This window comes from Mesocricetus auratus, unplaced genomic scaffold, assembly GCF_017639785.1.
Source record: "Mesocricetus auratus isolate SY011 unplaced genomic scaffold, BCM_Maur_2.0 Super-Scaffold_100007, whole genome shotgun sequence".
Lineage (NCBI taxonomy): Eukaryota > Metazoa > Chordata > Mammalia > Rodentia > Cricetidae > Mesocricetus > Mesocricetus auratus.
The window spans coordinates 44,822,012-44,850,006 of NW_024429191.1; the positions used below are offsets into that span (position 1 = coordinate 44,822,012).

The 27,995-nt window shown below is 42.2% G+C and overlaps 1 protein-coding gene across 4 annotated transcripts; it reads left to right on the forward strand.

Annotated features, from left to right (window-relative positions):
- On the forward strand, positions 1-27,946 carry Znf18 (zinc finger protein 18). 4 transcript variants are annotated; one of them, XM_021225786.2, is made up of 7 exons: positions 1-126; positions 8,663-9,156; positions 10,231-10,420; positions 10,789-10,880; positions 20,396-20,480; positions 21,253-21,363; positions 26,678-27,946. In XM_021225786.2, the coding sequence occupies exons 2-7, from the start codon at positions 8,764-8,766 to the stop codon at positions 27,460-27,462; spliced, it is 1,656 nt and encodes a 551-aa protein (XP_021081445.1). In that variant the 5' UTR covers positions 1-126; positions 8,663-8,763; the 3' UTR covers positions 27,463-27,946. The 4 variants fall into 4 exon arrangements, with proteins under 4 accessions (XP_021081445.1, XP_012967189.1, XP_040604810.1 ...); XM_013111735.3 differs by having other exon boundaries at positions 21,256-21,363; XM_040748876.1 differs by lacking the exon at positions 1-126 and adding an exon at positions 376-599.
- Positions 27,947-27,995: the final 49 nt, after the last annotated feature.

Below are 27,995 nucleotides of genomic sequence, written 5' to 3' on the forward strand. Positions count from 1 at the left end.
GGCCTCAGGTTGCTACCCACACGCCCTGCCCCTTACTCCGCCCAAGCGCCGCGCGTCACCAGAGCCTCGGCGGTGCGCAGCTGTCCGGCTTCCGGAAGTGCGCCAGAACGGGTGCCTCTGGCCGAGGTAAGCGCAGGAGTTAGGACGGCGGGCGGGGTCCCCGATTCCTGGGGTCGAGATTGCTGTCGCTCCAGCTCACTAACTGTCAGGAGCTAGCTGCGGTGGGGAAGCGGTCTCAGCCCCCATCCCATAGCGTTCGCTGGCAGCAGGCGCGTGCGGGGGAGGGGACTGGGACGGAACGGAAAGTGCTCTTCCGGGTTGTCGGCCCCAGGAGAGGGGTTCGGACGGTGAGAACCGGGGCTCAGTTTGCAGGCTGGAAGGCCTGCCGCTAGTTACCCCGCCCTCAGTGACAACCCTGATGCACCCCGGCAGATCCCCAGAAGTCTGCTCTAGCGATTCCTGGGCTTAAACCGCTGCTGCTTGGGAGCCGTGGAGGAACCTGATCTGTAAACTTTTATTACTTACCTTACGGGGCGGTCCGGAAGGTCAGCTACAGCACGAGCAGAGCTCACAGTTGATAAACAAAGGGCTCCCTACGGGTGTGTAACTTAACCTGTGTATAGAAGAATGCTGACCTAGATGCACATTTCATTTCGATTTGTTAAAGCGTCAGCAATAGAAATGTAACTGATGATCGTGTGTTCCTTCTGTGAGAAGTTAAATCCTCATCAGGGTACAACCCCCTAAGTCCCTCTATAAAATAACTTAACTTTGAGTAAATGGACATCTTGTCATAAATGCCAGGGGTAGCTAGCAGTTGGCCTTTATTTGCTGCACTGAGCAAGTAGTATTAGCATAAGATTTAAATATGTAAGATTCAGTGTTAACGTTTTCTGAATATTCTCCAAATTAGTTTCAGGAACTAAGTGTGACTAAGGTTATAAGTGGAAGTTTTGCCGATTGAAATTCTGTTATTGTTGTGAAGCTTACTAAATAAGTTCATTTAGACAGTGAAGGATTTTTGTATACATATTCATTTCTAAAACAGAGGCTTCTTGCAAGTTTTCCCTAAACCATTGGTTTTCTACCTAAACCAGTGGTTCTCAACCTTCCTAATGCTTCGTGACCCTTTAATACAATTCCTCATGTTGTGATGACCCCAAACTACTTCATAATTATAATTTTGCTACTGTTACGAGTCATAATGTAAATGTGTTTCATGGTCTAAGAAACCTATGTGAAAAGATTGCTCGACCCCCACAAAGGGGTGGTGAACCATAGGTTGAGAACCACTATACCAAGCTCAGAAAGCTTGGTATACTGTGATTTCATGATCATTTTGTGTGAGAATATATTTTAATTTCCATTGTGATGTCTTGACTACTGATTATTAATTTCTACAAATTAGAGTTTCGAGTTCCCTTATTGGTGTTAATTTCTAATTTAATTGTACTGTGTGTTCTGGTTGGTTTTATGTCACTTTGACACAAGCTTGAGTCATCTGAAAGGAGGGAGCCTCAGCTGAGAAAATGTCTCCATAAGATCCATAAGGGCATTTGCTTAGTGATTGATGGGGAGGCACAGCCCATTGTGGGTGGTCACATCCCTGGGTGCTTGGTCTTTGTAAGCATTGCAGCTCGATTAGAAAGGGACTGGGATGGAAAGGGATCCTGGCAGTCGGGAGCCAAAGAGTACCACAAAGTCATCTTCAGCATAGCAGCTCATAGCCCTGCTCCAGGGAAAGGTTTCCCCAGTGTAACAACTCTGCCCTGCTCAGGCAGTGGAGGGTTTCCCCAGAGCAGTTGTTACATTTCTGCTCTGCTCTGTTCCTGGGAAAGAAGGTCTCACCCAAAACTCTTTTAAGACATTTATTGGGAGGGAAGAATCCAGTAGGGTGACTGCCTCTGCCTTTTCTACTATGGGAAACTGAACAAGCACAGGGGTTTATATAGGGCTTCCTAGGAACAGAGTTTTTCTAGGGTGGAGATTTTCAGGGTGGGAATTGGTCAGATTTCAACACCTGAGCTTGGATAAGCTCAGAGATTGGTTAAGTTTTGTACTGAGTTGGCCAGGGGAAGAATGCATTTTTTTTGGTCCCCTTTAACCTTTTGGCTCTGGTTTCAGGGTCAGAGTGTGTTCTTTCACTGGCTCTGGTTTCGGGGCCAAAGTATGTCTCTTTGGCTCTGGTTTCAGGCTCAGGGTGTGTTTTCTTTGGCTCTGGTTTCAGGGCCAGAGTGTTTCTTTGGCTGGCCCTTTTCCCCCAGTCATGGGTTCTATAAGAAAGCAGACTGAGTAAGCCAGGGGGGGGGAACAAGCCAGAAGACCCCATGGCCTCTGCATCAGCTCCTGCCTCCAGGTTCCTGCCCTGTTTGAGTTCCTGTTCTGACGGCCTTCAGTGATGGACTGTATGATGTGGAAGTGTATGCCAAATGAGCCCTTCCCTCCCCAACTTTTCTTTTGGTCATGGTGTTTCTTCATAGCAATAGTAAACCTAACTGGGATAGAAATTGGTAGCAGCATAACTGGGTATTGCTGTGACAGACATGACCATATTGTTTTGGGAGGATTATGGAAAGACTTTGGAACTTTGGGCTAGAAAAGCCATGGAGTATTCAAACCTTGGTGAGTTGTTCTGTGGGAGCTTGGAAGATGAGAGAATTGAGAAATGCAGGTGATAGAGGCCTAGCTTGTGAAGTTGAGTCATTTAAAGACTATCAAGGCCGTTGCATATTTTTAGTTAATCTGTGATTCTGATTAGCTGGGGCTGAAGAATCAGCTGTGGTTAACAAGAGACCAGAACGACTAAACCGGTGGTTCTTAACCTGTAGTCAAACGATCATTTCACAGGGGTCGCATATTGGATATCTTGCATATCAGATATTTATATTATGATTTATAACAGTAGCAAAATTACAGCTATGAAATAGCAGCAAAAATAATTTTATGGCTGGGGAGGGTTCCACCACAACATGAGGAACTGTATTAAAGTCAGCCATAATGAGCAAATGAGTAAGTAGCACCCCTCTATGATCTGTGCATCAGCTCCTGCCTTTCAGTTCCAGCCCTCCCTGAGTTCCTGTCCTGACTTCCTTCAGTGATGGACTATGTGATGTGAAAGTGTAAACCAAATAAACTCTTTCCTATCCAACTTGCTTTTGGCCAGGGTGTTTCAGCATAATAATCACAACCCTAACTTGGACACTGTTATTGCAGAATACGTAGACCTTAAGTTTGTAGTTGTTTGAAATGTGTATCCATGCTTTGTTTTCCCTGGTGTTTCTTATGCACTTGAAATAAGCGTACCACAGGTGTGAGGGCCAGCTTTGATACTAGAAGTCAAGCAGAGCACCTCACTCCTGTAATAACAGCCTGATGCATGCAGTAAGATTACCCCGAGTTCCAGGCTAGCCTGGGCTATAGAGACAGCTCTGTCAAAACAACAACCCCAAATACACAACACACACCCCCTTAAAAAAAGAAAACCCGCCAGAACAGCAACAAAAAATTTGATACTAGATGTATTACATGTTGGAGATGATCTTACCCATCTGTTCTAATGACATGCCTTCTATTTTCCCTTTTTCTTTGTCAATACTATTGTAGCCACACTATTATTGATGAATCAACGCATTTCTCAAAATGAAATGACCTTTGTTGTTGTTCTGGGTAGTTTTATTTCAAGTTGGCACAAACTATAGTCCACTGAGAGGAGGGGACCTCAATCGAGAAATTGCTTCCATTAAGATAGGGCTGTAGACAAGCCTGGATGGCATTTTCTTAAATTAGTGATGAGGGAGGGCCCAGTCCATTGTGGATGGTGCCACCCCTAGCCTAGTGGTACTGGGTTTTATAGAAAGCAGGCTGAGGAAGCCGGGAGGAATAAGCAGTGTTCCCCTCCTCGGCATCAACTTCTGCCTCCAGGTTTCTTCCTTGTTTGGGTTCTTGCCCTAACTTACTTTCAATGATGAACTATTAGGTGGAAAGTATGGGTGGAACCCTTTCTTCTCCAAGTTACCTTTGGTTACAGTGTTTCATCACAGCAGTAGAAACCCTAAGAGGGTCCTCCAGTCAGCTTGACCAGATACTAATGTAGCCATATAGAATTTCTTATGTTCACTATGCCAGTTCCTTGTAGCAGCAATCAAAATTAGACACAGCAGCTACAATATATCCTAATATATAAGAAACAGTAATCAAGCTGGGCGGTGGTGGCGCACGCCTCTAATCCCAGCACTCAGGAGGCAGAGGCAGGTGGATCTCTGTGATTTCGAGGCCGGGCTGGACTGATAGCCTCCAAAACAATACAGAGAAACCCTGTCTCATAAAAACCAAAAAAAAAAAAAAAAAAAAGAAAAGAAAGAAAGAAACATTAAAACAAACAGTAGGCACAAGTTTTATAGAACTGGAAACTTCAAGTATGTATTCTTCAACTACAATGCAGTTGAAATATATTCATACAGAATATAGTTTTCCTTAATTTTTATTTTTAAACTTTTCTACCCAACTAGTTAATATTTAAATATTTGTGGTGCTGGGGATGGAGCCCAGGGACTCACACAGGCTAGTAAGGTGTTTTAACCACTTAGCTACTTATTAGGCTATTGTCTTTACATTTAAAATGTCTGTTTCAGATAGCACATAGCTGAGTCTTGCTTTTTTAAATCTGAAAGCTCTCTTTTGTAGTTTGAGTGTTTATTACATTTACACTTAATGTAGTTTTTGATACAGTTGGGTTTTAGTCTACTGCATTGTCTTGTTTTCCATTAAAATTTTCTGGTTATTTCTCCTAAGACATTTCTTTTTTAAATAAATAGATTACTTATTTTTATGTGTATGAGTTTTTTGCTTACATACATGTCTGCAGTGCTTTGTGTATCTGATATCGGTAGAGGAGTCTAGAATAGGGCATTGGATCCCTTCAAATTGGAGTTACGATGGTTATGGGTCACTTTGTGGATGGTGGGTGCCAAACCTGGGTCCTCTGGAAATGCAGCCAAGCTAACTCTATGCATCCTTAAACTTTAAGTAGAGTTTAATATGTCAAAGTCTCCTTTATTGTTGTATCAGTTTACACTTCCCATTTTAGATCTGCCATTTTTTATTATTTATTTATTTATTTTTTTGGTTTTTACGAGACAGGATTTCTCTGTATTGTTTTGGAGGCTGTCGGTCCAGCCCGGCCTCGAACTCACAGAGATCCGCCTGCCTCTGCCTCCCGAGTGCTGGGATTAAAGGCGTGCGCCACCACCGCCCGGCCCAGATCTGCCATTTCTTACCTCTAACTTAATACTTCTCATTTCCCACTGGACACCCCCAGCAATTGCATCCTGTTTTCTTTTTTGGCTTGGCAAGTAGAAAATATATTAGCATAACAAATTCATTAAATGTGTTCTCCCCATGCAGTTTTAATATCTCATACTATTTGTTAATTTTAAAATTACATTATTGTCTATGTATGTGAATGTATACAGGTCACAGTGTATGTGTGGCAGTCAGAGGACAATTTGTGGAATTCAGTTCTCTCCTTCCACTGTTTGGGTACCAGAGAGCGAACTCTGGTAGTCATGCTTCGTAGCAAGTGTCTTTAGCTGCTGAGCCATCTTACCAACCCTCATCTGCCTTTTAAGGAAGTTATCAGAATAAACAACTACAGTAATTGCATTCACCAAACATTGACTCTTTTTGCTTCTGAAGATCTGGGTTTTCTGTCAGTTGGAGGAATGAATGTGTTTTATTCGTGCAGTATCTATTTACTGGTGACAGATTTTCCTGGTTCTTTTGAGAAATCTGTTCGTGAGTCTGTGTGTGCGTGTGTGTGTTCATGTTTTTTTTTTTTTTTTTTTTTTTTGGGGTTTTCAAGACAGGGTTTCTCTGTGGCTTTGGAGGCTGTCTAGTGTGGGGACACCAGAAGTCTTGTGTCCTTGAACTAGCTCTTGTAGACCAGACTGCAGAGATCCACCTGCTTCTGCCTCCTGAGTGCTGGGATTAAAGTCGTGTGCCACTATTGCCTGACTTATTTCTAATTTTTGAAGGATGTTTATGTTGTACTTAGAATTTTGGGATCTATTTTTTTCTCTGGAATTAACTTTATTGCTTTTATAGTTTTCATTTCTTTGTGGAGAGTCCTGATTCTGTTTCATATTTCAGTAATTTTTCCTTAAGCCCTCTGACTATCTTAAAGTTGGTTTTTGTCAACTACTTCTTTTTCCTTCTTTGAGTCATACTTTCTTATTTATTTGTATATCTAGTAATCTTGGATCATATTTTGACTCTTTCAGAGTGTGTATTATCGATTCTGAGCACCAGTTATCTTCTTGAGGTATGTTGCTGTTTGTTGGTGCCGGCAATGTACTTATACTAGGCTTTATGTTATGCTTTGATGGAGCAGATCTTTGGAAGGAGCAGGGTGCTTCTCCAGTTGATGAAATGAAACTACTACCTGTGGATCTGATAGCAACTTACTTTTAGATTTTGTTAGGGCAGGTGAGAGTTTGTGCTTGTCACTCTTAACATAGGGTCCTCCTCCTGTCTTTGGGTGTCTTTTCAGCCTGCATGATTAAAAATTCCAGTGCCTCATTCCTAACTGGCCTTTTGTGTGTTCTGCTGTTCGTTAAACCTTGGTTTTGGTCTTGGTTATAGGAGTCTCAAGCCAATGCCAGGGCCAAGTAGACACCCCATGCAGACATCTGTCCTTACCCCCATCCCAAAGTTCCTCCCTGCCCATTCTTCAGAATTCAGCGATTTGAGTGGCTTTCAGTTCTGTTCTTGTTGCCTCAGCTTTCAAGACCATCATGCACCACTTGAGCTTCCTGCACTGTGACTTCAAAGTTGTCCTCAGGTAACCAACCATATGGTCTTGGGCCCTACTTCAGCATCTCTCAAGACTGCATTCTCACCTGCTCTGTGGAGTGCCTGAAACTATTTGTCTTACATGCTTTCTCTAGCTTGGGAGTCGTTTAGCTGTCTGACTAGCTTGTATTATCACTATTTTGCCAGGGCCCGAAATGGAATTTCCCAATTATGTATTTTTTGCTTTAGTGCCACAGAGTACTACCTAAATGTATAAATGAAATCTGTAGGCTCTTTAAAATAACAACAACAAAACCAAAAAAGAAAAGCCATGAGTTTAGTGAGGTTCACATGAAAAACGTATACCATTGAGTTATTCTTTCCTCTCCTGGTTTTGCACCTTTGGAAAAATAGGCTCTAGTTGGGTTTTGAATGTTGTACTTTCCTTTCCCCCTTTTCTCCCTCCTTCCCAGACTCCTCCCTTTTCCCCTTCTTTCTGTCTTCCTCCCTCTTGTCTTTTCATTTAATTTTATTTGTTGTCATTGTATATATTTATATGGTGTGTACATGTGCTGCATTAGTGATACAGAGAAATGGTGACTGTTCGCTCCTTCATGACATTTTAAGGGTTAGTCCAATGACCCACTGTTATGAGCACCTGTAGTAAAGTCAGATGCTACAGAATAAATGATCCTTTGAAAACCCTTAAGATTTGGTATTTAATGGTTCCCTTCTCACTGCTTCATTTGCTGCTAAATCCTGATGCTGTGTTCGCTAGCTTTGTGCTTTTGTAACAGAATATGTGAGATAAACAAGTTATAAGAAGGAGAGGTTTATTTTGGTTTATAGTTGCAGCTGTAGGCTTTGGTGTATGGTCTCTCGGCCCTGTTGCTTTCACCCTGTGATAATGTGGATGCTGAGACAGCACATGGTGGAGGAGACCTATGTATCTTATGAAGCATGTGATTCTTTCAGCATTACTCTGTATTCCTAGGGTACTGGTAGCTCTTGTCCAGCTTTATTGACTTATACTTATTTTGAGACAGGGTCTCATATATCCCAGGTTGGTCTTGAATTCAATGTAACTGAGGAGGACCTTGAACTACTGATGTTCTCGTGTCTACCTCCTAAGTGCTGGTATTGTAGTCATGGGTCACAGTTTACAGATACTGGGGATTGAACTTTGCTCATGCTAGGTAGGCACCCTACTTACTGAGATGCATCGCCAGCCCCGAAAAGCATTACATGTTAGTCTACAGGTACATAGGTACAGAGATACAGGAGTATGTATTTACTTGGAAACAGTGAAAATTGTGCATTTCTTGCATGTTTTTCTTTTAAAAAATTTAAAATATCATGTATGTGCAGATACTCATGTATATACTATGATGCATGTATGGAGGTCAGAGAACAACTTTTGGAAGTGGTTCTTTCCTTTTATGGGCTCTACGGATAAAATTCAAGCTGTTAGGTTTGCACAGTAAATGCTTTTATCTTCTGAGCCATCATTTCAGCCTCTTATTTTCCCGTTTTGAAATAGTCTTGCTATATAGCCAAAGCATACCTTGAACTTATTATATAGCCCAAGTTGGCCCTAAACTTCTTGCCTCCACCACCTAAGTGCTAAGATTATAGGGATGTACCACCATGTCTGGTACATTCCATTCTTCTATAGAGTCTCTGGACATTTGAAGATCAATGAATAATATGAATATGGACATGATAAGTGTGTAGTTAGCTTTGTGGCTTCAAGTTTACAATGTCTCAAAATAGAATTGTGTACACAATGAACAGTTACTTTAGGGGGTGCAGGCCTTTAGGGGGTGGTGTTGTGCATATATGTTGTTCCTGACCATGTGTTGTTGTTGTACAGCCTTGGCTCTCATTCTTCAGCATTGCTAGAAGACGCAGTTCTCTACAGAGACAGTTCCATCCTGGAAGCCCTTCACCTAAAAGACCCTGTGAAGCCAGATAATGCCTGTTGACTTAGGGCAGGTCCTGGGCCTGCAGCCTTCTCTGGCCAAGGCCAAAGCTGAGGATGCCACATTCTGTGAATCAGATGCTAACCAGGAAAGAGAGCTCACCAACGCTGAGACTGCTCGCCAGCTTTTCAGGCAATTTCGTTACCAGGTGATGTCTGGGCCCCAGGAAACGCTGAGACAGCTTCGGAAGCTCTGTTTCCAGTGGCTACGGCCAGAGGTTCACACCAAAGAGCAGATCCTGGAGATCCTCATGCTGGAGCAGTTTCTGACCATCCTTCCCGGGGAGATCCAGATGTGGGTGAGGAAACAGTGTCCAGGTAGTGGAGAAGAGGCAGTGACCCTTGTGGAAAGCTTGAAGGGAGATCCTCGGAGACTATGGCAGTGGGTAAGCATAGTGTCTTGTCTGTGAATTAAGCCCAGGTTCCTCTGGGGCTTCTCTGGTTCATTGTCTTTTTTCTTCTTCTTTCTGATAGTTGTTATTATGACATATATGTAGAGATTCCAAACCAGTAACCAGTCCTTTGATTCTCTGACACAAACCGAGCGTTAGCAAGTCAGTCCAGTTCTGACTGCTGTCTATACCAGTCCAGATGATCCTGGTCCCACAGAGCTGCTCTTGCACTTGAGATGCCACTCACAAATACCACGAACAAACTGGTTGTCAGATCGGATGATTGGTGATTTACGGGACCAGTAAAGTGCTTTCATTACTGTTACCAGTTTATTGTGTAGAGTGAAACTCAGGAGCAAAAAGTCCTCTCCCGGGGTGCCACATCCTCAGAACCTTTGTGAGTTCACTAACTGGTAGCTCCAGAAACCCCATTGTTTAGACATTTTTTTCTGGGGTTTCACTAATCTAGCACAGTTGCTTACCTCATTTACCATCAATGGTTGGATGTTGCTGGTCTCTTTCCCTTCCCCAGAGTTGGGGCTGGGATCAGCTGAATTTCTTAAGCCTGGAATCCCATGGTGTGCTCATCTGGCAACCAGCAGGCCCCATCCTGAAGCTATTTAAGGGCTGCCAAGAGCTGGCTTCCCAGCATGGACTCTGAGGTGGGTGAAAGTCTGCATTATGCATAATGGAAAATTCCTGTGCTGGAACAACAAGGCTTCAAGGAGCTCTCCTCAGAACAGAAAACAAAGACCACAGTATGTGCTGCTTACATTAAATCTGGGTCTCCTCATATCTTATGTAGTTTTGTGACTTAGCCTTCACCCACACCACCTAAGAAATTTTGATTTACTAAAAAACGGCCTTGAGTTTTAATTATTGGAGACTGTCCAGGAGAACACATATTAGTGGCATGATTTGCAGGTTTCCCAGACCTGGTTCAGGCCTCAGTTCCTGGTCTTTTGGTTGTAAGACTTGTCTCATGGTCTACTGTGGAAGACCAATTCCACTAGCTTTCAGCAACCTTGACTCTGTATCCTTTGGTAATTAATGGTGTTTGGTGTCCAGATTGGCATCCAAGTTCTAGGACAAGAGATCCCGTCTGAGAAGATGAACTCGACACACTGCCAAGGTGGTGAGGTGGAGCCCAGGCTGGAAGTGGTGCCTCAGGACCTCCCCCTTCAGAATTCACCCTCAGCTCCTGGGGAGTTGCTGAGCCATGGTGTGAAAGAGGAGTCAGACATGGAACCAGAGTTAGGTGAGGGGCAGTTCTCCATCGTGCTATGTGTGCTCTCTGGGAGAAATTTGGGGGTTGTGGTTAGAGGACTAAATGTAGGCTGAAACTATATAATGTTCGGAAAGTGTGGAAATGACCCAAGTCTGATTTTTAAACCATGCTGTGTTCAGGCCACACCATTTGGGTTTTGGTTCTTTGGAGGGACCTGGGAGAAACATGGGTGAGACTGTTTGGAAGTTTGGAGGGGGTTGTAGTTGTTAGGAGGTAAATTCAAGCCTTTGAATTTGATTGACACCCCAAATTGTTATAATTTATGAAGAATTTATGGTGCCCTTTGGGGAGTGGTTAAGGGGGACATCTTGATTCTGAAATTCTATTCTTTGCTACAGCTCTGGCTGCTGCCCAGCTTCCTGCCAGACCAGAGGAGAGGCCTAGCAGAGACCAGGACATGGGAACAGCATTTCTCCCAGCAGTACATCAGGTGAGCCGGGTCCTCTGCCCTTCCTCTCCTGGCCCAGGAGGATTGATGGGGCCACGGACTCAGAAGAGGAACAGGGATGAGACTCAATCCACACACACTACAAATGTTACGCAGCCATGCTCCAAGTTGAGTCCCTGTGTCTCTAGTCAGTCATTTTGACTGATGAGTCTAACCTCTTGGAAGTCTTTGCCCAAATATGGTAGTTTCTGCTTTTTTTTTTTTTAAATTACTTTGAATCTGTGCTAAGAAAGGGCTTTTCATTTCCTAGTATGAGATACCCACACAGGGATCTGTTAGAAACTTGGAATGGTTATTTCTCATGTGTGACAGGAGAATCTTTTCATTTCTGATATCATGGAAGTATTGTTGATAGACGACATATACTCAAAATACATAGTTTGGTAAGTTTTGATGTACATATGCAGCTCTAAAATACAAGTACAATCAAGAATACATATTTCTATCATATTCAAGTTGCCTTTTAAGTTTTTCTTTAAGAAAAATAAAAAAATTGTAAGTATATGAATATTTTGCCTGGTGTGTGCCAGGTCCATGCCTAGTCCTCATGGAGGCCAGAATCGGGCAGACTCCGCAGGAACTCTAGTTACAGATGGTTGTGAGCCACTATGTGGATGCTGAGAATTGAACCCAGATCTCATGGAAGAGTAACCAGTGCTCTTAACTGCTGAGCTGTTTGTCCAGCCCCTGTCTTATTTTTTGAATTCTTATCTCATCATTTTTTTTATACCCCAGCCATTCTGAGACACCCGCTAACTACCTTCTGTTAGCACACATTTGTTTGTATTTTCTAGAATTTATGTAAAATCGAATTTTACCAAATAATTTATCTTCCTTTTCCTTACATATAATGTATTATTTCCTGTTTTTTTGTTTGCTTGTTTGTTTTTAATGTCTTCTCACTGGTTTTGTATTGTCCATTCCAGGGATGGTACTCAAGTCTTCATTCATGCTCAGTTACATCTACTGCTGAGCTACATCTAAAGCAGTTGCTGGGTATCTTTGTTTTCTTTCTATATGTTCTTGGACTTTGCTTGGGGATATAGTTATTTGGACAAAGTTTGTTCTAGTTTGCCCAGACTTGGGTGTGTGTGTGTGTGTGTGTGTGTGTGTGTGTGTGTGTCTCATTTTATAGACCTAGTAGATATCAGAAACTGTGGATAACACTGCATACCCTGTACATAGTGGGGCTTTCTTATCCTATCAGCCCTCTGTAAGTTATGAAAGGTGAGAAGTTAACAATAACATCTAATAACAGAGTAATTATAATGGCATACTGTAATGAGAGTAACATGAGTATGGTTTCCTATGTTACTGTGTCTTACCATGTTAAGCTGTACTCAACCTTTATGTGCCCATGTCAGATGGCACAGGTCTTTGTGACAAGGTGGAGTAAGGTAGATGATAGTACTGTCATCCACTGTGGCCGTAACTTCACAGTTCACAGTGTGACAACAAAACTTCTGTAATCGGACTTTTCTTTGGGCCGTCAGCTCACAAACAACAATATGGAGACTTATTAATTTGAAAGCTTGGCCTTTAGCTTAGGCTTATCTCAAGTAGCTCTTGTAACTTAAATTAACCCATTTATATTAATCTGTGTTCCGCCATGTGGCATTACCTCCCTTCACCTCTCATCTCCTGTTTCTTCTGTGTCTGGCTTATCGAACCTGCCTTTCTTCTTCCTGGAGTCCTCTCTGTCCCCAGAAGTCCTACCTAACCTCTTCCTGCCTAGCTTATTGACCATTCAGCTCTTTATTAAACCAATCAGAAGGCACCTTGACAAAGATACAAATATTCCACAACATTTTCCCCTTTTTGTCTGAATAAAAAGGAAAGGGTTTGACTCTAACACTGTAAAACTATATACAATAAGAATAATTGTATCAGGAAAAATTACATTTATAAAGTCCATTTGCATTTGGCAAATTCAGAGAAAATACTCCATTATCTATCTTATCTTGGGGAGTCAAAACTTTTGTACCTTTACTTTCTGTCCTAACTTCTATTACCAAACCACAACTATCTTTTTTAGACCTCAAGACATTTTCTTAGATAAACAATTTAAGCTTTTATGTCTCTCAACTTAATACATTTTAAACCTCCTTTGTGAGTTTCCTTTTTAATTTGGTTAACAAGGAAAATTGTTATAACTACCAAGTCTTCAAACCCATCAGAGACCCAGGAAAGAGAAAATTTTGCCTGAGTAAACAGGAACTGCAAAGCAAGCAACTTCCAAAACTATAAAAATATAGAAACAACAGAGACATCTGGCTGCCTGGACAGTCACCCAAGATTCACCTGGAACATTGGGGGCATTCATCTTCTGACTACAGGCAGGCCTAGAATGTCTGACGGACTTTTTTGTGAAGTAGGAATTTCAAAGAAGTGACTTTGAAGTTTGGAAGTCTACTTCTTTTGTGTCCTGCTTCTGCTAATTGAACAACATACTGTTAGCAGTCGAGGCAAGGGCAGTTTCTTGTTCAGTGGCTAACTCTGCTACAGTGAAAGCAAACTCTATATGGAGGTTCATCAGTGCTCATCATCCTTTTTTGTTTTTTTAAGTAAATTGGTGCTGCCAGGAGCAGACATGTCTCACTGTCATGAAAAGCCTTATTACTAAAACATTAAATGCCATATTCTGTAGGTCTCTGAAGAGTTTGAATACCACCTATCTATCTAAAACATATCTCTGACCTTAAAAACATACCTAACATAGCCACAAATCTGACTGTTAGATGACTAACTGTAAAAGGAGTTTTAATTGGTCTAGATTATAAAAGGCCAGAATCAGATATAGAGGGAAATGTTGAGAGATCAGAGAGAAGGAGCAAGCCACAACACACCTTAACCTCCTAAGTGTCTCAGCAGAGAAGAGAGAGATTTTCTGCTTGTCCCTGCTTATATCCTGTTTGTTTCTTCCCAGCTATGTCACTTCCTGTCTGTCTGTACAGAACTCCAGACCTCTATGGGTAGCTAGTGGCAAGCTCCATTCTCTGATCCCCAGACAGGTTTTATTTGTGCAAGAAAGATATTACCACAACTAACTACTAACCTGTATTTCTTAGTTATCCTAAGCAGTTTGTAATAATGATTTTTGATGTAATAATAGCTTTCAAGGGCTAGAACTTTACATTTTTAAATGAGCTGCATAGGTACAACACTACCTTAAACAAGAGTAGAAACATAATGTACAGTGTATATAACAAAAATAACCTTAAATTTGTATCAGTATACTATATCCCCCCCTTTTCTTTTCAGAAAGAGAGCTTAACCTCCTTTATTTAGTTGGTTTTTTTTTTTTACATAACCAGTAACAACTTGCAACTGATCCTCCGAAAATAATGACAAACATCTACCTTACATCCAGAAACCACCAACCCCACTTCCTTGGAATGTGTGTATAATGTTCTCTAGACTGCTTCCTGTTGTTTGGGGGTGACAGCATCTTTAGGGGAACCTCAGAAAATTGAGATAATGATCAAGTCCTAGGAAAAACTAGCTGTAACATTTGTTGTTCAGTCTTAGTGTAATGGGAAAGTGCAGGGCTTATCTGAAGTCCTGGCTGGAGTAGTACATGAGGCTGGACCATTTGAGTTAGCAGTTTGAAGTTGTTCTGGATGCAGAATTTTGAGGAAACTGCAACATAGGCATTGGTATCTGGTCCTTTTTTTCTGCTAGCAAACTTTTAAAGGTAACATACATATATATATTAACAAGTATGGCATGTGTGGTGGGCAGAAGCCAGCTAAAGATGATGTTTTTGTTTTATGTTTGAGCAGGTAAAAGGCATATGTGAACTTTATAAGTCCATTTGTAGTGTATAACCAAACCTCTATCCATGCCATATAATAATATGGCATGTAATAATAAGTCATGAGGACTCTGATCCTTAGTCAGACATGTTATCCATTGCGGGACTGGCCCGCCATGTCATGAGGACTCTGCAGCCAACAAAATTCATCATGTCTCATCCTGTCTCAGAGCTGTTCTTATGTAAAAGAATCAGCATACATGTCACCTGTTCTGTAGTTTTTCCTAGCTTCCTCCTTTACTTTAGCAGCCAAGATCCTCAGGAGGTCTTCTCCAGTACAATCTGATTCTTATTCATTTTGAAGGAATCCGTAGCTTTTCATTGTCTGTGGAAACAAAAATCTCCCCAATGCAACACATTTCCTGACTTCCATCCTGAAGCCAAGACATCCCTAAAGTACATAGCCTGGTTTAATTCAGCATTTCATTACACAATCCAGAGTCTCTCAGCAGCTGCTGTTTGCTCATCAATACTTAAAAAATTCAGTCGACAAAGCAACATTATAGGATTCAGGCTCCCACATAAGACCATGCTTACCTGGCTTTTTAAAAAAATTACTTTACACTTTCTTTAAAGACTTTGTTTTATTTTTAAACTATTTTTATGACTGTCTATATCCATTTTTTTCTTTAGCATTTAAGCACATTGTAAACCTGTTCAGAGGTTTTCTTGACCTGGACATGGCTTTTTTTCCTCCTGAATTTGTAGTATTTATTCTCTGATCACGTGAGCCAACACTTAAACTGTAGAAGGTGACTAGGCCCTGTGCTTTGACTGGCTCTGCTCCCCTTGGTTCCCCGAGAGTCTAGCCTCATGATGGCAGGTCTGGGCCCCAGAGCAGCATTTACCTGCCCCCCCTGGGACTGTGTTGTCTGCCTGCAGCAGGTGTTTGTACCCAGTGCTGGCTGCTCAAGTGCTCAACTGTACTGCAGAGCCTCTTAAAAGAGCTAGCTGCATCTCTGTATGCTAAGCCTACCCAAGAGAAAGAGGTCACCAGGAAGCCCCACCTACCCTCTTCCTGTCTAGCTGTTGACCATTCAGCTCTTTATTAAACCAATCAGAGGGCTCCCTGGCAAAGACATCTTCACAGTGTAGACATGTAATTTACAGCATTACTAGCACTAATTTTTCTTTGTCACCATCTTATGGGAGAAGATTCCTTCTCACTACACATCTCAGCAACCTCTGTATATAGCTTTTTTTCTTAATGAGTAGAGAATGTTTTCATTTTCCACACAGTAAGTACTTCATGGCTTCTGTCTGGCATGTTCACCGTCTTTTGTACTTCTGCTTAGAGGCCTCTGTTAAGCAAAATAAGGGCCAGTTGAACAGAAGCACTGTGATACTGCAACAGTGAATCTGAGCAGACAGCTGCTAAGTGGCAAGTGGGTGGGTAGCATATGCAGAGTGGATATGCTGGCTCAACTGATGACTTACATCCTGTTCAAGATTGAATCATCCTTTCAAAATGATGCACAGTTGCTGGGTGTGGTGGCACACCTGTAATTCTAGCACTTTAAAGAATGAAGTAGGAGAGTTTAGGCTCTAGTGAGGATCATGACAGACTGACCTCTACTAAAGAAACTGTCTTAAAAAACAACAAGCAAGCAGACAAATTATAAATGAAAGAATAATGTACAATTTAAACCCTAGGAATTCATTCTGAAAAGTACCATTTGATTCTCCCAGTCTCCAGTTGACAGTGAGTAGCTGAAACCAGAGATGTGAAAGTGTAGATTGGGAGGATTGTGGCACAGTGCAGAGAAGCCTGCTACTCAGGGCTAAGGCTCATTGGAAAACTGTTAGTTCTTTCTGTTTAACGGCATTTTCATTCCTTGGTATTTAGTTTCTGCAGTTCTTTGTAAGTTCGGGGTATTTTTCTTCCATCCATCCTGTGGGCTGTGTGTTCTGCTGCTGGCTTCCTTTGGTGTGCAGGATTTGATTTTCATGAGGTCCATCTGTTGACACTTGGTCCTGTTTGTTACCGCCGGTTCCTGTGCTGCTGGTATTCTATTCAGAAAGTTCTTGTCCACCCCAGTGTCTTGCCCACCCCTATGTTTTCTTCTGGACGTTTCAGCATGTTAGGTTTTATATTAAAGTCTTCAGCCCATTTTTGAGTTGATTTTTGTACAAGGTGAAAGAACCTAATTTCATTCTTAGATTAACTGGTTTCACCAGCACCATTTGTTGAACAGCTTTTTTCCCAATGTAACTTCTTGCCTCCACAGTCTAAAATTTTGTGTGTGTAGCTTTGTCATCTTATGTTCAAATCCTCTATTCTATGCCATTGGTCTATCTGTCTAAATTTATGATAGTGCCAAACTGTCTCTATCAATTTATCAAAGGGTTATTGTTTCTGGAGTCTATCGGGACAGTCCTGGAGAATTGGTTAATATAATTAAAACAGTGCAGATACCAACTACCACCTGTTTTGGATAACTTGAAAGATCAAAGCTGGTCATGGTGGTATGGCCAGTCACAAAATAAAACAATAACCAAATATTGAAAATGTTCACCAGCACTGTTCATTATTGGTAGTTGCACGTACACAGTGATTATATTGGGTGATTGATGACTGTACACACTTAGAGTACCTGTCTTAGCTAACTGGAGACTATACACACCTACAGTGCCTGTATTAGCTGATAGGCAACTATAAACATGCACAGTACCTGTATTAGCTGATAGGCAGTTATATATACAGTACAGTGCTTATATTAGCAGATTGGCAATTATAGACACACACAGTGCCTGTATTAGCTGATTGGCAATTATACATATACTACAGTGTCTGTATTGACTGCCAGCCACCTACCAAGCACTAAAGCAAACAAGTCATCCCTTATCTGCCTTGGCAAAGCTTTTGTATTTAATGGAATCCTTTGAAAATAAAGGGAAATTTAGATATAAATTACCCCTACCTCCAGTCTTGTCTGTAAATTGGGGATTTTGCTAATCACTTCAGGATACTGAAGGGGTGTGATTACCTCTATGTAGTACTTCATTATCAGAATGTGTAGGACTCCTGCTTTCACTGAGTCAAAGGTGGCAGAGCTCATACGTCCACAAGATGGTGCTATTTCCACACAGGAACATGAGTCCCCCATCACAGCTCTTGGCTTGTGTCCTCCAGAGTAGGACCTTTTGGTTTTCAAAGGGAAAGGTGATGGCTGCGGGTACCTTGCATCTCTAGTGGGAGTTACATTCAAGCCTCAGTTTCTTGGCATTTCTGGAGTGTGAGGCTTTCGGGCAGAGGCGCACTGTTGAGCAAGCCCGACCCGCTGCTCTGGGCTGTCTGTTGGCTGCTGGTGACTGTTGGAGTTTCCGGTGCTTGTGCTCTTTTGCTTGACACTGCACTTAGCAGCAGCTGTTTAGTGCTGTGGGAAATGTCAGTGTCCAGCAAAGCTGGCGTTCTGTCAGGTGCTTGCATGGCATCCTTTTCCAAGGACTCCTGTATTCAGCAGTATTTACTCAGGCTGGCTTTTTACAGGAGCTTCATTCATTGAAAAGTAACAAAATAATAAGTTTAAATTTAATTTTTTATATGGAATATAGTTAGGTATGTATATTGAGAGCTGAGTATTCTGATGTTTTTTAAATTTTTTACTGATGTTTTAAAATTTTAATTTAAATTAGAAACAAGTTTGCTTCACATGTCAATCACAGCTCCTTCTCCCCCCCTTCTACTCCCCTTCAACCCTCCCCCAGTGACTCCCCCAATTCCCACTTCACTCCCCAAGGAGGGTGAAGCCCTTCATGGGGGATATTGAAAGTCTGTCATATGACCAGGGGTAGGACCTAGACCCTCCCCCATGTGTCTAGGTGGAGACAGCATCCCTCCGCATGGAATGGGCTCCCAAAGTCCATCTGGATGACAGGGATAAATGCTGATCTATTGCCTGAGGCCCCAAAGAATGCTGAGGCCTCCTCACTGACCACGTTCAGGGGGTCTGGATCAGTCTCATGCTGGCCTCTCAGCCATCAGTCTGGGGTCTATGAGCTCCCCCTTGTTCAGGTCAGCTGTTTCTGTGGGTTTCACCTGCCAAGTCTTAACCCCTTTGCTCATCACTCCTCCCTCTCTGCAGCTGGGTTCCAGGAGTTCAGTTCAGTGTTTAGCTGTGGGTGTCTGCCTCTGCTTCCTTCAGCCACTGGATGAAGGCTCTAGGATGGCATAAAAGGAAGTCGTCAATCACATTATCAGGGAAGGGCATTTAAGATAGCCTCTCCACTGTTGGTTAGATTGCCTGTTGGTGTTATCCTTGTAGGCCTCTGGACATCTCACTAGTGCCAGATCTCCCTTCAAACCTGTAATGGCTCCTTCTGTTACGGTATCTCTCATCCTTCTCGCCTCTATTTTTCCTCATCTTGAAATTTGCCAGCAAATGGATGGCATTAGAAGAAACCATCCTGAGTGAGGTAACCCAGTCACAAAAAGACAAGCATGGTATGTACTCACTCATATATGGATTTTAGACATGAAACAGGGGAGTGCCAGGCTGGGAAACAGGGAGGACCCTAAGAGAGATATGCATGGTAACCCAGAGAAGGAGAACAGGACAGAAGCTTCTGAGGGGATTGGGAGAGGAGCTGCGAGAAAGAGAGGGGGTGAAGAGGAGGGGAGAAGAGGACATGGGGTGTTCTGATGTTTTTAATACCAAAATATATCTACGGCTCAGCATCTAATTTAAGTCTTTTGGTGTTGCTCCTGGAGACATTCCTGACACCAGGTGGCAGATTTGCTTTAGAGCTGAGGGTGAAAAGTGGCAGTGTCCTGTTGGAACAGTGTTACTTGTATTTCTTTCAAACCTCCCAACAAATTCTTGAGTTCACTGCTAATAGCAGGTGAGGGCCGAGACTCCAGAAGGCTAAGTAACTTGTTCAAGGTCACACAGCTGGAAAGTGGCCAGTGAGACTTGGGTTCAGTGTGTGTGACTCCACAGAGTATGTGCCAGTCACTCTGGGTTGCTATTGTCAGCTTCCCGTGAGGAGTCTGAAATCTGAGTTTGAAAAGTAGGTGGATGTGAGATGTGTGGTCTTCCCAGTTTTGGGTTTTAACCCTGCAGTTGAAGAGAAGAAGAAAGGCTACTTTGGGTAACAAGGGAATACCTTGCTTAGGAGCACTGAGAGTTTACCAACTTCATGCTAGGCCTTCTGTGAACCATTGAGGGAGTCCAGATGCATGCAGCTGCAACACCTGATGCTTTCGAAGCCACTAGATTTTCTTTCAGAATCAGATTTTGCAGTTGACTTTTCCTACCTTTCACTCCTTTACACTTGCTCTTCCCAGAATTTCCTTTTTATTTCTTTCCTTTCTCTCTGAAATAGCTAGGTTTCCAATAGTGAGGATAGCAGGACCTCAAAGTCGCAAAAGCTTCACTGCAACTTTTGAAAGAGACAAGAGCAAGGTCAGTGTGTATGGTGGCATTTTTCATTCCTAAATACATGCAGCATAAGCCCTGAAATTTCACCCCAAGGGTTTTCTAAACTAGGCAAGAAATGCTGATCTGAAGTCTGTCGTCTTCCTTCCCTTTGGTCTCTTTTTTTCTTGCCCTACGTTCCTGTGAGTTCTTAGGTCTCTTGTTGACCAGGGTCTATGGCCAATTCCTTCCTCTCAGCTTTCTGTGCTCTGGGAAGCAGGTTTAAGCAGTTTTATTGGAATGTTACTTCTGTGGTTTTTTTCTAGGAGCAGTGGAGAAACCTGGATTCTACTCAGAAGGAACAGTACTGGGATTTCATGCTGGAGACCTATGGGAAAATGGTCTCAGGAGGTGAGGGCATGGGCCCGCTTGATAGGAGGAGATGAAAAGACTGGAAAAGTATTAGGTATTTTCTGTGTATTCCTAGAGACCTGCTCTGGGTTTGTGGGTGAAGGGAATCCTTGGTGCTACTGTAGGAACTTGGGGAGTTAGAGATAGCGAGCTTATAAGTAGGAATGTCCTGAGACTGAAATTGCTCTGTTTGTCAGTAACTGTGTGAGTTGTGACATTCAGCAATGCCTTAAATTTATGAAATAAATAGGCATGGTGATGGCATTACCCACCCCCCAACCCCTTATTTTTCCCTTTTTGAGACAGTCTCAATTTGTAACCCTTGAATTCACAGACGCCTGCCTGTCTTTGCCATCTGAGTGCTGGGACTAAAAGCAAGCACCACACCCAGCCATGACATTCCTCTTTTAAAGATGCTGGAAGTAGCATCAGACCAAGGACTTGCTCATTCTTTCACAGTTCCCAGGGCCTGGGTTATAGTGCATTCAATTGTGACTGGTTTTGAATCTGTGCTCTCTTCCTACTAAGTTGTCTAAACTAGTAGTTGGGGGAGTCCCTGTCCTGATCCTTGCACCAGCCTGCTGGTGGTCCCCAGATCCTTGTGATCACCTGTCTAGATTGTTTTCATGGCATTCACCAACGACATGTTCCTATCATCTTGTTCTCTGGTAGCATCACTGTCTCCATGTCTAGGCTTCTCTTTTAAAAGGCACAGTTTGAGTTCCCAGAGGTCACTGTTCATCAAGCTCATAAAGTTTATCTCTCTTGGTAGCAGGTATTTCTAACTCCAAACCTGACCTGACTAACATAGCAGAATATGGGGAAGAACTGGCAGGACTACAACTTCACATCAGTGAGAAGATACCAAGACTCACCTGCAAAGGTCAGTGGGTTTCATTGGTTTCCAGCCATTTCTGATCTCCTCATAGTAAATTGGAAGCAGTGGGTAAAGAATTTTTCCCATTAGTTATAGCTAACTGTGATCTTGCTTGAATGCCAAAGTTATGTTTCCTTGTTGCTCACTAAAGGGCCATTGACATATTTATTTAGCCAAGAAAGGAAGACCACATGTTGAATCTACTTTCAGTCTTGTCTAGTTTGATAGTTTTCCTTCTCAGAGAGAATTCCCATTCAGACAAGTTGAGGTCGATACAGGTAGTTAGGGTTCCTTCAAAAGATAGTTTGTAATAGCTGTGATTACCATCACCAACCAGAAAAATTCAGAGAAATTACTTTTGGATTTTTTTAAATATTATTTTTATTTTACTATTAACCTATGTTCCTTATTTGTGTGTAGGGACATGCTTTGCCCCTGCATGTGTGTAGAGGTCAGAGGACAGCTTTATGTAACATAATCTTCTATCTTTTTATGGGTTCTGGGGATCAAACTCAGGTCATCTGACTTGTGTGGCAAGCACTGTTACCCACAGAACCATATTGCTGGCCCAAAACTCATTTTTTCTTACCGTGCTCATAATCATAAGTAACCAACTACCATCAGCAAAATAAACAGAAAAGTGTTTTATTTATTCTTTGTGTACCTAACCTTCATTAAATAGCAGCAGCAACTGATGCTTAACATAGTTGAAGTCTGAGAATAAATCTGAATTTATTATGCTGTGCTCTCCTTTGCCGTGGATGCTCTTTCTAAAACATGTCTGTCATAGAAAACATCACGTACACTCGTGTGTACACACATGCCCATTGAGTTCTAGAACCTTGAAGAAGGAAAGAGACTTAGGATGGAAATTACATGACAAATTATCCTTTCCCCAAAGGAGTCTAATTGTTCTCTTTTGATAATATTACAGAGAACAAGAACTGATACATATGACTTTATTATCAGGGTTTTTTTTCTATTGATAATATTACAGAGAACAAGAACTGATACATATGACTTTATTATCACTTTTTTTTTTGGTGCTGGGAGTCAAGCCAGCTCTTATATATGCAAAGCACACATCATACCCAGTTATGATTTTAATTTGAAACAACATATATTGCTGGGTTCTGTTCTTAGCACCCACATGGCAACCCAGCAACTGTCTGTAACTCTACTCCAGGGAATCTGATGGCCTTTTCTGGCCTCGTTAAACACCAATGTACACATTTAAACCTTTTTAAAATTACAGTATTAATTCCACTAAGTGAACCAGACAGTCCAGCTCTTCCTGGGTGACATTCATGAAGTATCTTCCAGCTTTTCTCACCATTCTTCTCTTCGGACATGAAATAGTTTAAAATCCATTGCTCCAAAGGAACCCAGGTCCTCTGTATGTGGTCTTATATGCTGAGCCCATTATTATTATTATTACATGATACTGTTTTTTGGTGCACTTTTATATTCCCAATAAAAATGAGTAAAGCATCTGGGAGGTGGTAGCACATGCCTCTAATCCTGTAAAGAGCCAAAGCAGAGGTCCAGCTGCACAGGGAAGAGACTCTGAACTGGGGCAGAAACTAAAGAGACGAGAAAGGGCCAGTTGGGAAATGTAACAGACCAGCTGCAGAAGTCACAAGAGAGAAGTGCTGTTTTCTCTGACCCTGTAGAAGGACAGTCAGAGTAAAAGCAGATCTGTTTGTAATCAGAGTCCCAACGCATTTAAAACCCACCACCAACAAAAATCAAACAGTTACATGGTTCCTAAGTAGATATCTTGATGGCAAGGAGAAGTGGTGAGAAAAGCTGGGAGATGCTCAGGCCAGGAAGAGCGGGAAGCATGGCTCTCGGGGCAGGAGGTGCTTCTCTGCGGTGCTGTAAGGAAGCGATGGGAAAGACTGCTCAGTTTTGTCTGTGCTGCTTAACAAAGTAAGTTAGAAATCAACTTTAAGAAAGTAATGTGCAAGTAGACATAAAGAAGAAAGTAAATATTTGCATCCTGTTTGGATTGAAAACATTTTTCTAAGGATAGATACAATAAAAGAAATTGTTGAGGAAAAGATTAACAGATACCCATACTTATAAGGTAAAAACAATTCTATACATAAAAATTACTCCAAACAAAATTACTGCAACTAAATTGGTGCAAAACATTTCGGTGAACTTGATAGATAAATGATGGTCTGTATTATTTTTCTTAATATAGAGAAAGTAGTTAGGAAGCAAGTTGACGAGAACAAACTATTTTCTCAGTAAGATTTGGACAGCAGTCCTGGAATATGAAAAATAGCTCCCAGATGTGGTGAGAAAAAAAATATTCATCCTTTCATCACTGAGGAATTAAGATTTACAATAACAAAAATCCATTTTTCAGTGGTCTAAAAAGCATATGTAGAAAAATCATTCAATACTCAATATTTATTAGCCCCCTGCCCATTTCCCTATGCTTAATGACATACCAGAGTTGGGACAGTCCTTCTGGAAATTAAATTGCCGTAGATGTTAAGGACCTTGGGGCTGGAGAGACAGCTCAGTTGTTTAGGACTCTTACTGCTCATATAGAGGCCCTGGGTTTTCTTCCCAGTGTCTAGATACAGCTCACAACCATTTGTAACTCCAGTCCCGGGGGACCCTATACCCTCTTCTGACCTACATAGGCTCCTGTGTGTATCTGTGTGTATGTTATACACATATATACACTCAGACACACACTAAAATAAATAAACCTGCCGGGCGGTGGTGGCGCACGCCTTTAATCCCAGCACTCGGGAGGCAGAGACAGGCTGATCTCTGAGTTCGAGGCCAGGCTGGACCGACAGCCTCCAAAACAATACAGAGAAACCCTGTCTCGCAAAAACCAAAATAAATAAATAAATAAACAAACAAATAAATAAATAAATAAATAAACCTAAGAACAGTGTTTTAGAAAAGAACCCGGCAATGTTCATGCCATAGGTATAACAGTTGTGCTCCGAGGAATTCAGGTATTGATCAGAAAATGGGCCAAAACTCAAGAGAATTGCTTATTACAGTGATACTTATTGTAGTAAACACATGATTAACAGTACAGGTTTCCACAGTGGAGAATCCATCCATCCATCCATCTTGGGACACAGTTTCTCTGTGTAGCCTTAGCTGTTCTTGGCTGTCTTGGAACTCTCCCTTTAGACCAAGCTGACCTCAAACTCAGAGATCCACCTGCCTCTGCCTCCCAAGTGCTGGGATTAAAGGTGTGTGCCATCACCACTGGGCGGGAATTCTTAAGTACACAATGTGTTTATTATAACTCTTTGATGGTGGCTGTTACTTGACTCTTTAAAGTTCTGTTTGTAGAGTCTTATTTAAAGATGAGAGAGATGGTACTTGTACCCTTTGAGTGGGTTATGTCCTGGCACTCCAAGAATTAATACATTCAGTTCTAGTTCTCTGACAGGTTCCTACATCTGGCAGGCCATTGTTAAGGTGAAAATGAAAAAAGAGAAGAAAACAGCCTCATATTTTATGTTTATTTCATTTTATTTAACTTTTTTGAGGCAGAGTCTTATGTAGACCTGCTGGCCTTGAACCCGCTATGTAGCTAGGATGCTGTTGGACTTCTGTCCCTCTTTCATCCACCTCCTGGGAAGGGGCATTATAGATATGTGTGGACAGACACAGCTTAAATAGCCTCTTTTACCTTAGATGGGTCTTGCTGTGTGGTGTAGGCTGTCCTTGAACTTCTGATCTTTCTGGCTCACCTTCCCACTCTGGGATTTTAGTGTATGCTTGACACTGAATAGAATCTTAGATTTATAGGGATAAAGTAATTTAAAAATTTTAAGTAAATATTCAACCAAAATAAAATATCATTTGCATCATGAGTAATAATCAGAAACCTACATTGTGAGAAAAAAGTATAAGTGCTTATAAAAGTTAATAAAACAATGTGAGGTGCACTCTCACCCCGAACTCTTGGGGAAGGGTCTAGGCCCTGCCCTATATGAAATGACAGACTATGCACACCCCCATGGAGGGCCTCACCCTCCCTGGGGAAATGAGGGGATAACGGGGGGGGGGGAGGGAAGGCTCGGGAGGAAGGGAGGGAATGGGAGAGGGACCTGGAACTGACTTGTGAAGCAACCTTGTTTCTTATCTAAATTTAAACTGGAAAATAAAATTAAAAAAAAAGTTAATAAAGTATGTATAGCTGGGTATGGTGTCCAGTACTCAAATTCCTAGCTACCCAAGAGTCTGAGCAGGAGTATCACTTGAGCCTAAGAATTTGAGGCTAGCCTGGAAAACACAGCAAAACCAAAAATATATATGAAAACATACATAAAAGCAAGGCACACACAACCTCTATATTTAACCGGTGTGGTACAATATAGCCTTATCGCATTAACCTACAATAAAATGGCACATTAATAAAGTTCATTAATTAAATTTTATGTTTCTCATAAGAGCCCATTTTTAATATTAAATAAACCAGTGTCAATGTTTATTCTATTAATGCTATATAGCCAGATAGAGAACTGATGTCAATACATGCAAATTAAATTAGAAAGACTGGAAGTCCAGCCGTGGTGGTGGTGTTGGCTCATGCTTTTAATCCCAGCCAGCACTCAGGGCAGAGGCAGGCAGAGCTCTGAATTTGAAGCCAATCTGATCTACAAAAGTTCAGGCTAGCAGGGCCACAAGATGAGACCAGGGTCTCAAAGCAAAGACTGGAAGAAGACAGATGTAGTCGTGTTTGGTAGTGCTGTTGGGATGATTTGGTTTTCTTGTGTATGCTTATTTTTCCTTTCTAGTTAAATAAACATCTTGGAGCTAGAGGGATGGCTTAGCAGTTCAGAGCATGTTTGTTGCTCTTGCAGAGGACCTGAGTTTGGTTCACAGCATACATGTCAGGTGGCTCACAGATGTCTGTGACAACATCTCCTATGTGGAAACCTACACTCATATGCGTATATACACAAACATACTCAATGCACATAATTAAAGATATAAAAATAAATCTTAAAATGAAAACCAACCGTCTTTTAACAAGCACAGCTTGCATATAGCATATTTGTTTTCCTATAAGTGCTTGTAGAGGGGTCTGAAAAGCCCAGCAGCAGACTGTGGTGTTGAGAGTGGTTCAGCTCCAGAGCTAGTCTAGCCTTGAACCCAGAACAGGAAAGGGAGTCTGTAGTGCTTAGGCAGCCAGGTGATAGTTTTCTTCCACATTATTGATACCCTCTCAGTGAAAAAGAAAGAAGATGGCCTGGTGCCGTCTTTTCATCAGTTGGAGAAGAGGGAGTAACAGTTACTGCCAATTAAACCTTCTTTTTCGTTTTAGAAGACAGACAAGAAAATGACAAAGAGAACCTAAACTTGGAAAATCACAGGGACCAGGGTTCTCTGGATGTTTTCTGCCAGGCATCAGGTGAGGCACCACCACAGACTGCGTTGGATTTCCTTGGTGAGAGTGAGCTGCATCGCTTTGGAGGAGAGAATGTCCCTGAAGCTCTGGAAAGCCTTCAGAGTGAGGGACCACCAGGGGGGCAGCTCTTTCCTCCTGAAAGGGTCCCTGGGAAACAACTAGGTCAGCACATACAGAGCTCTTCTTCAGGAGAGCTGTCTGCCTTGTGGCTGGAGGAGAAGAGAGAGGCCTCTCAGAAGGGACAGAGCAGAGCTCCCATGGCCCAGAAACTGCCCACCTGCAGAGACTGTGGGAAAACCTTCTATAGAAATTCACAGCTTGTTTTCCACCAAAGGACTCATACGGGAGAGACATACTTTCATTGCCCCATTTGCAAAAAAGCCTTTCTGCGAAGCTCAGACTTTGTGAAACATCAGAGAACTCACACAGGAGAGAAGCCCTGTAAATGTGATTACTGTGGCAAAGGCTTTAGTGACTTATCAGGCTTGCGCTACCACGAGAAAATCCACACAGGAGAGAAACCCTATAAATGCCCCATCTGTGAGAAAAGGTTTATTCAGAGGTCAAACTTTAATAGACATCAAAGGGTTCACACAGGTGAGAAACCTTACAAGTGTACCCACTGTGGCAAGCGCTTCAGCTGGAGCTCCAGCCTGGATAAGCATCAGAGATCACACCTGGGGAAGAAGCCCTGCCCATAGCCTCTCCCCACCAGCCTGCCAGTCATTGCAGCCCTGCTCAGCTCTGCCTGGAGGGCCTGCCACCAGAGAGGACCTCTCCTCCTCTCTTGGAGGGAGAGGAGCTGGGCACTGTTTTGACATGGAGGGATATTATTCTGATTGGATTTCTTGGTTTAGCTTTTCCTTTTGCACCAGGAAAAGAAACCAGTCTCCCTTTTTCAGCTGGTCTCTTACTTTGAACCCCTTGGGAAAGACATGCCGTGTAGATAATGGCTTTAGTAGCTTTCTCTGACAAGAACCTAACTGATAAGGCCTTGATTGCTGCTAGCAGTGAGAACCTCAGATCAACTTTAGAACTGTGGGTCTAGAGCAGGCTGTCTGTTGCAGAAGGGGAGGTAGGGAGGCCTGAGTACATGATGTCTTTGTCAGACAGGTGGCAAAGTTCTCATTTAACTGTCCCTTATTTGAAATAAACTGAGCTGAGTTAGTCTCTGTCTTCCTTGTATCTGTTGTGTTCACTGTGTGTTAACTATCAGTTCTGAGCATACCATTTT

Coding starts and splice junctions, on each gene's coding strand:
- Znf18 (XM_021225786.2), top strand. CDS start 8,764: ATGCCTGTTGACTTAGGGCAGGTCCTGGGCCTGCAGCCTTCTCTGGCC. Junction 10,881..20,395: donor TTCTCCCAGCAGTACATCAG/GTGAGCCGGGTC, acceptor GTTTTTTTCTAG/GAGCAGTGGAGAAACCTGGA. Junction 20,481..21,252: donor TGGGAAAATGGTCTCAGGAG/GTGAGGGCATGG, acceptor CTCTCTTGGTAG/CAGGTATTTCTAACTCCAAA.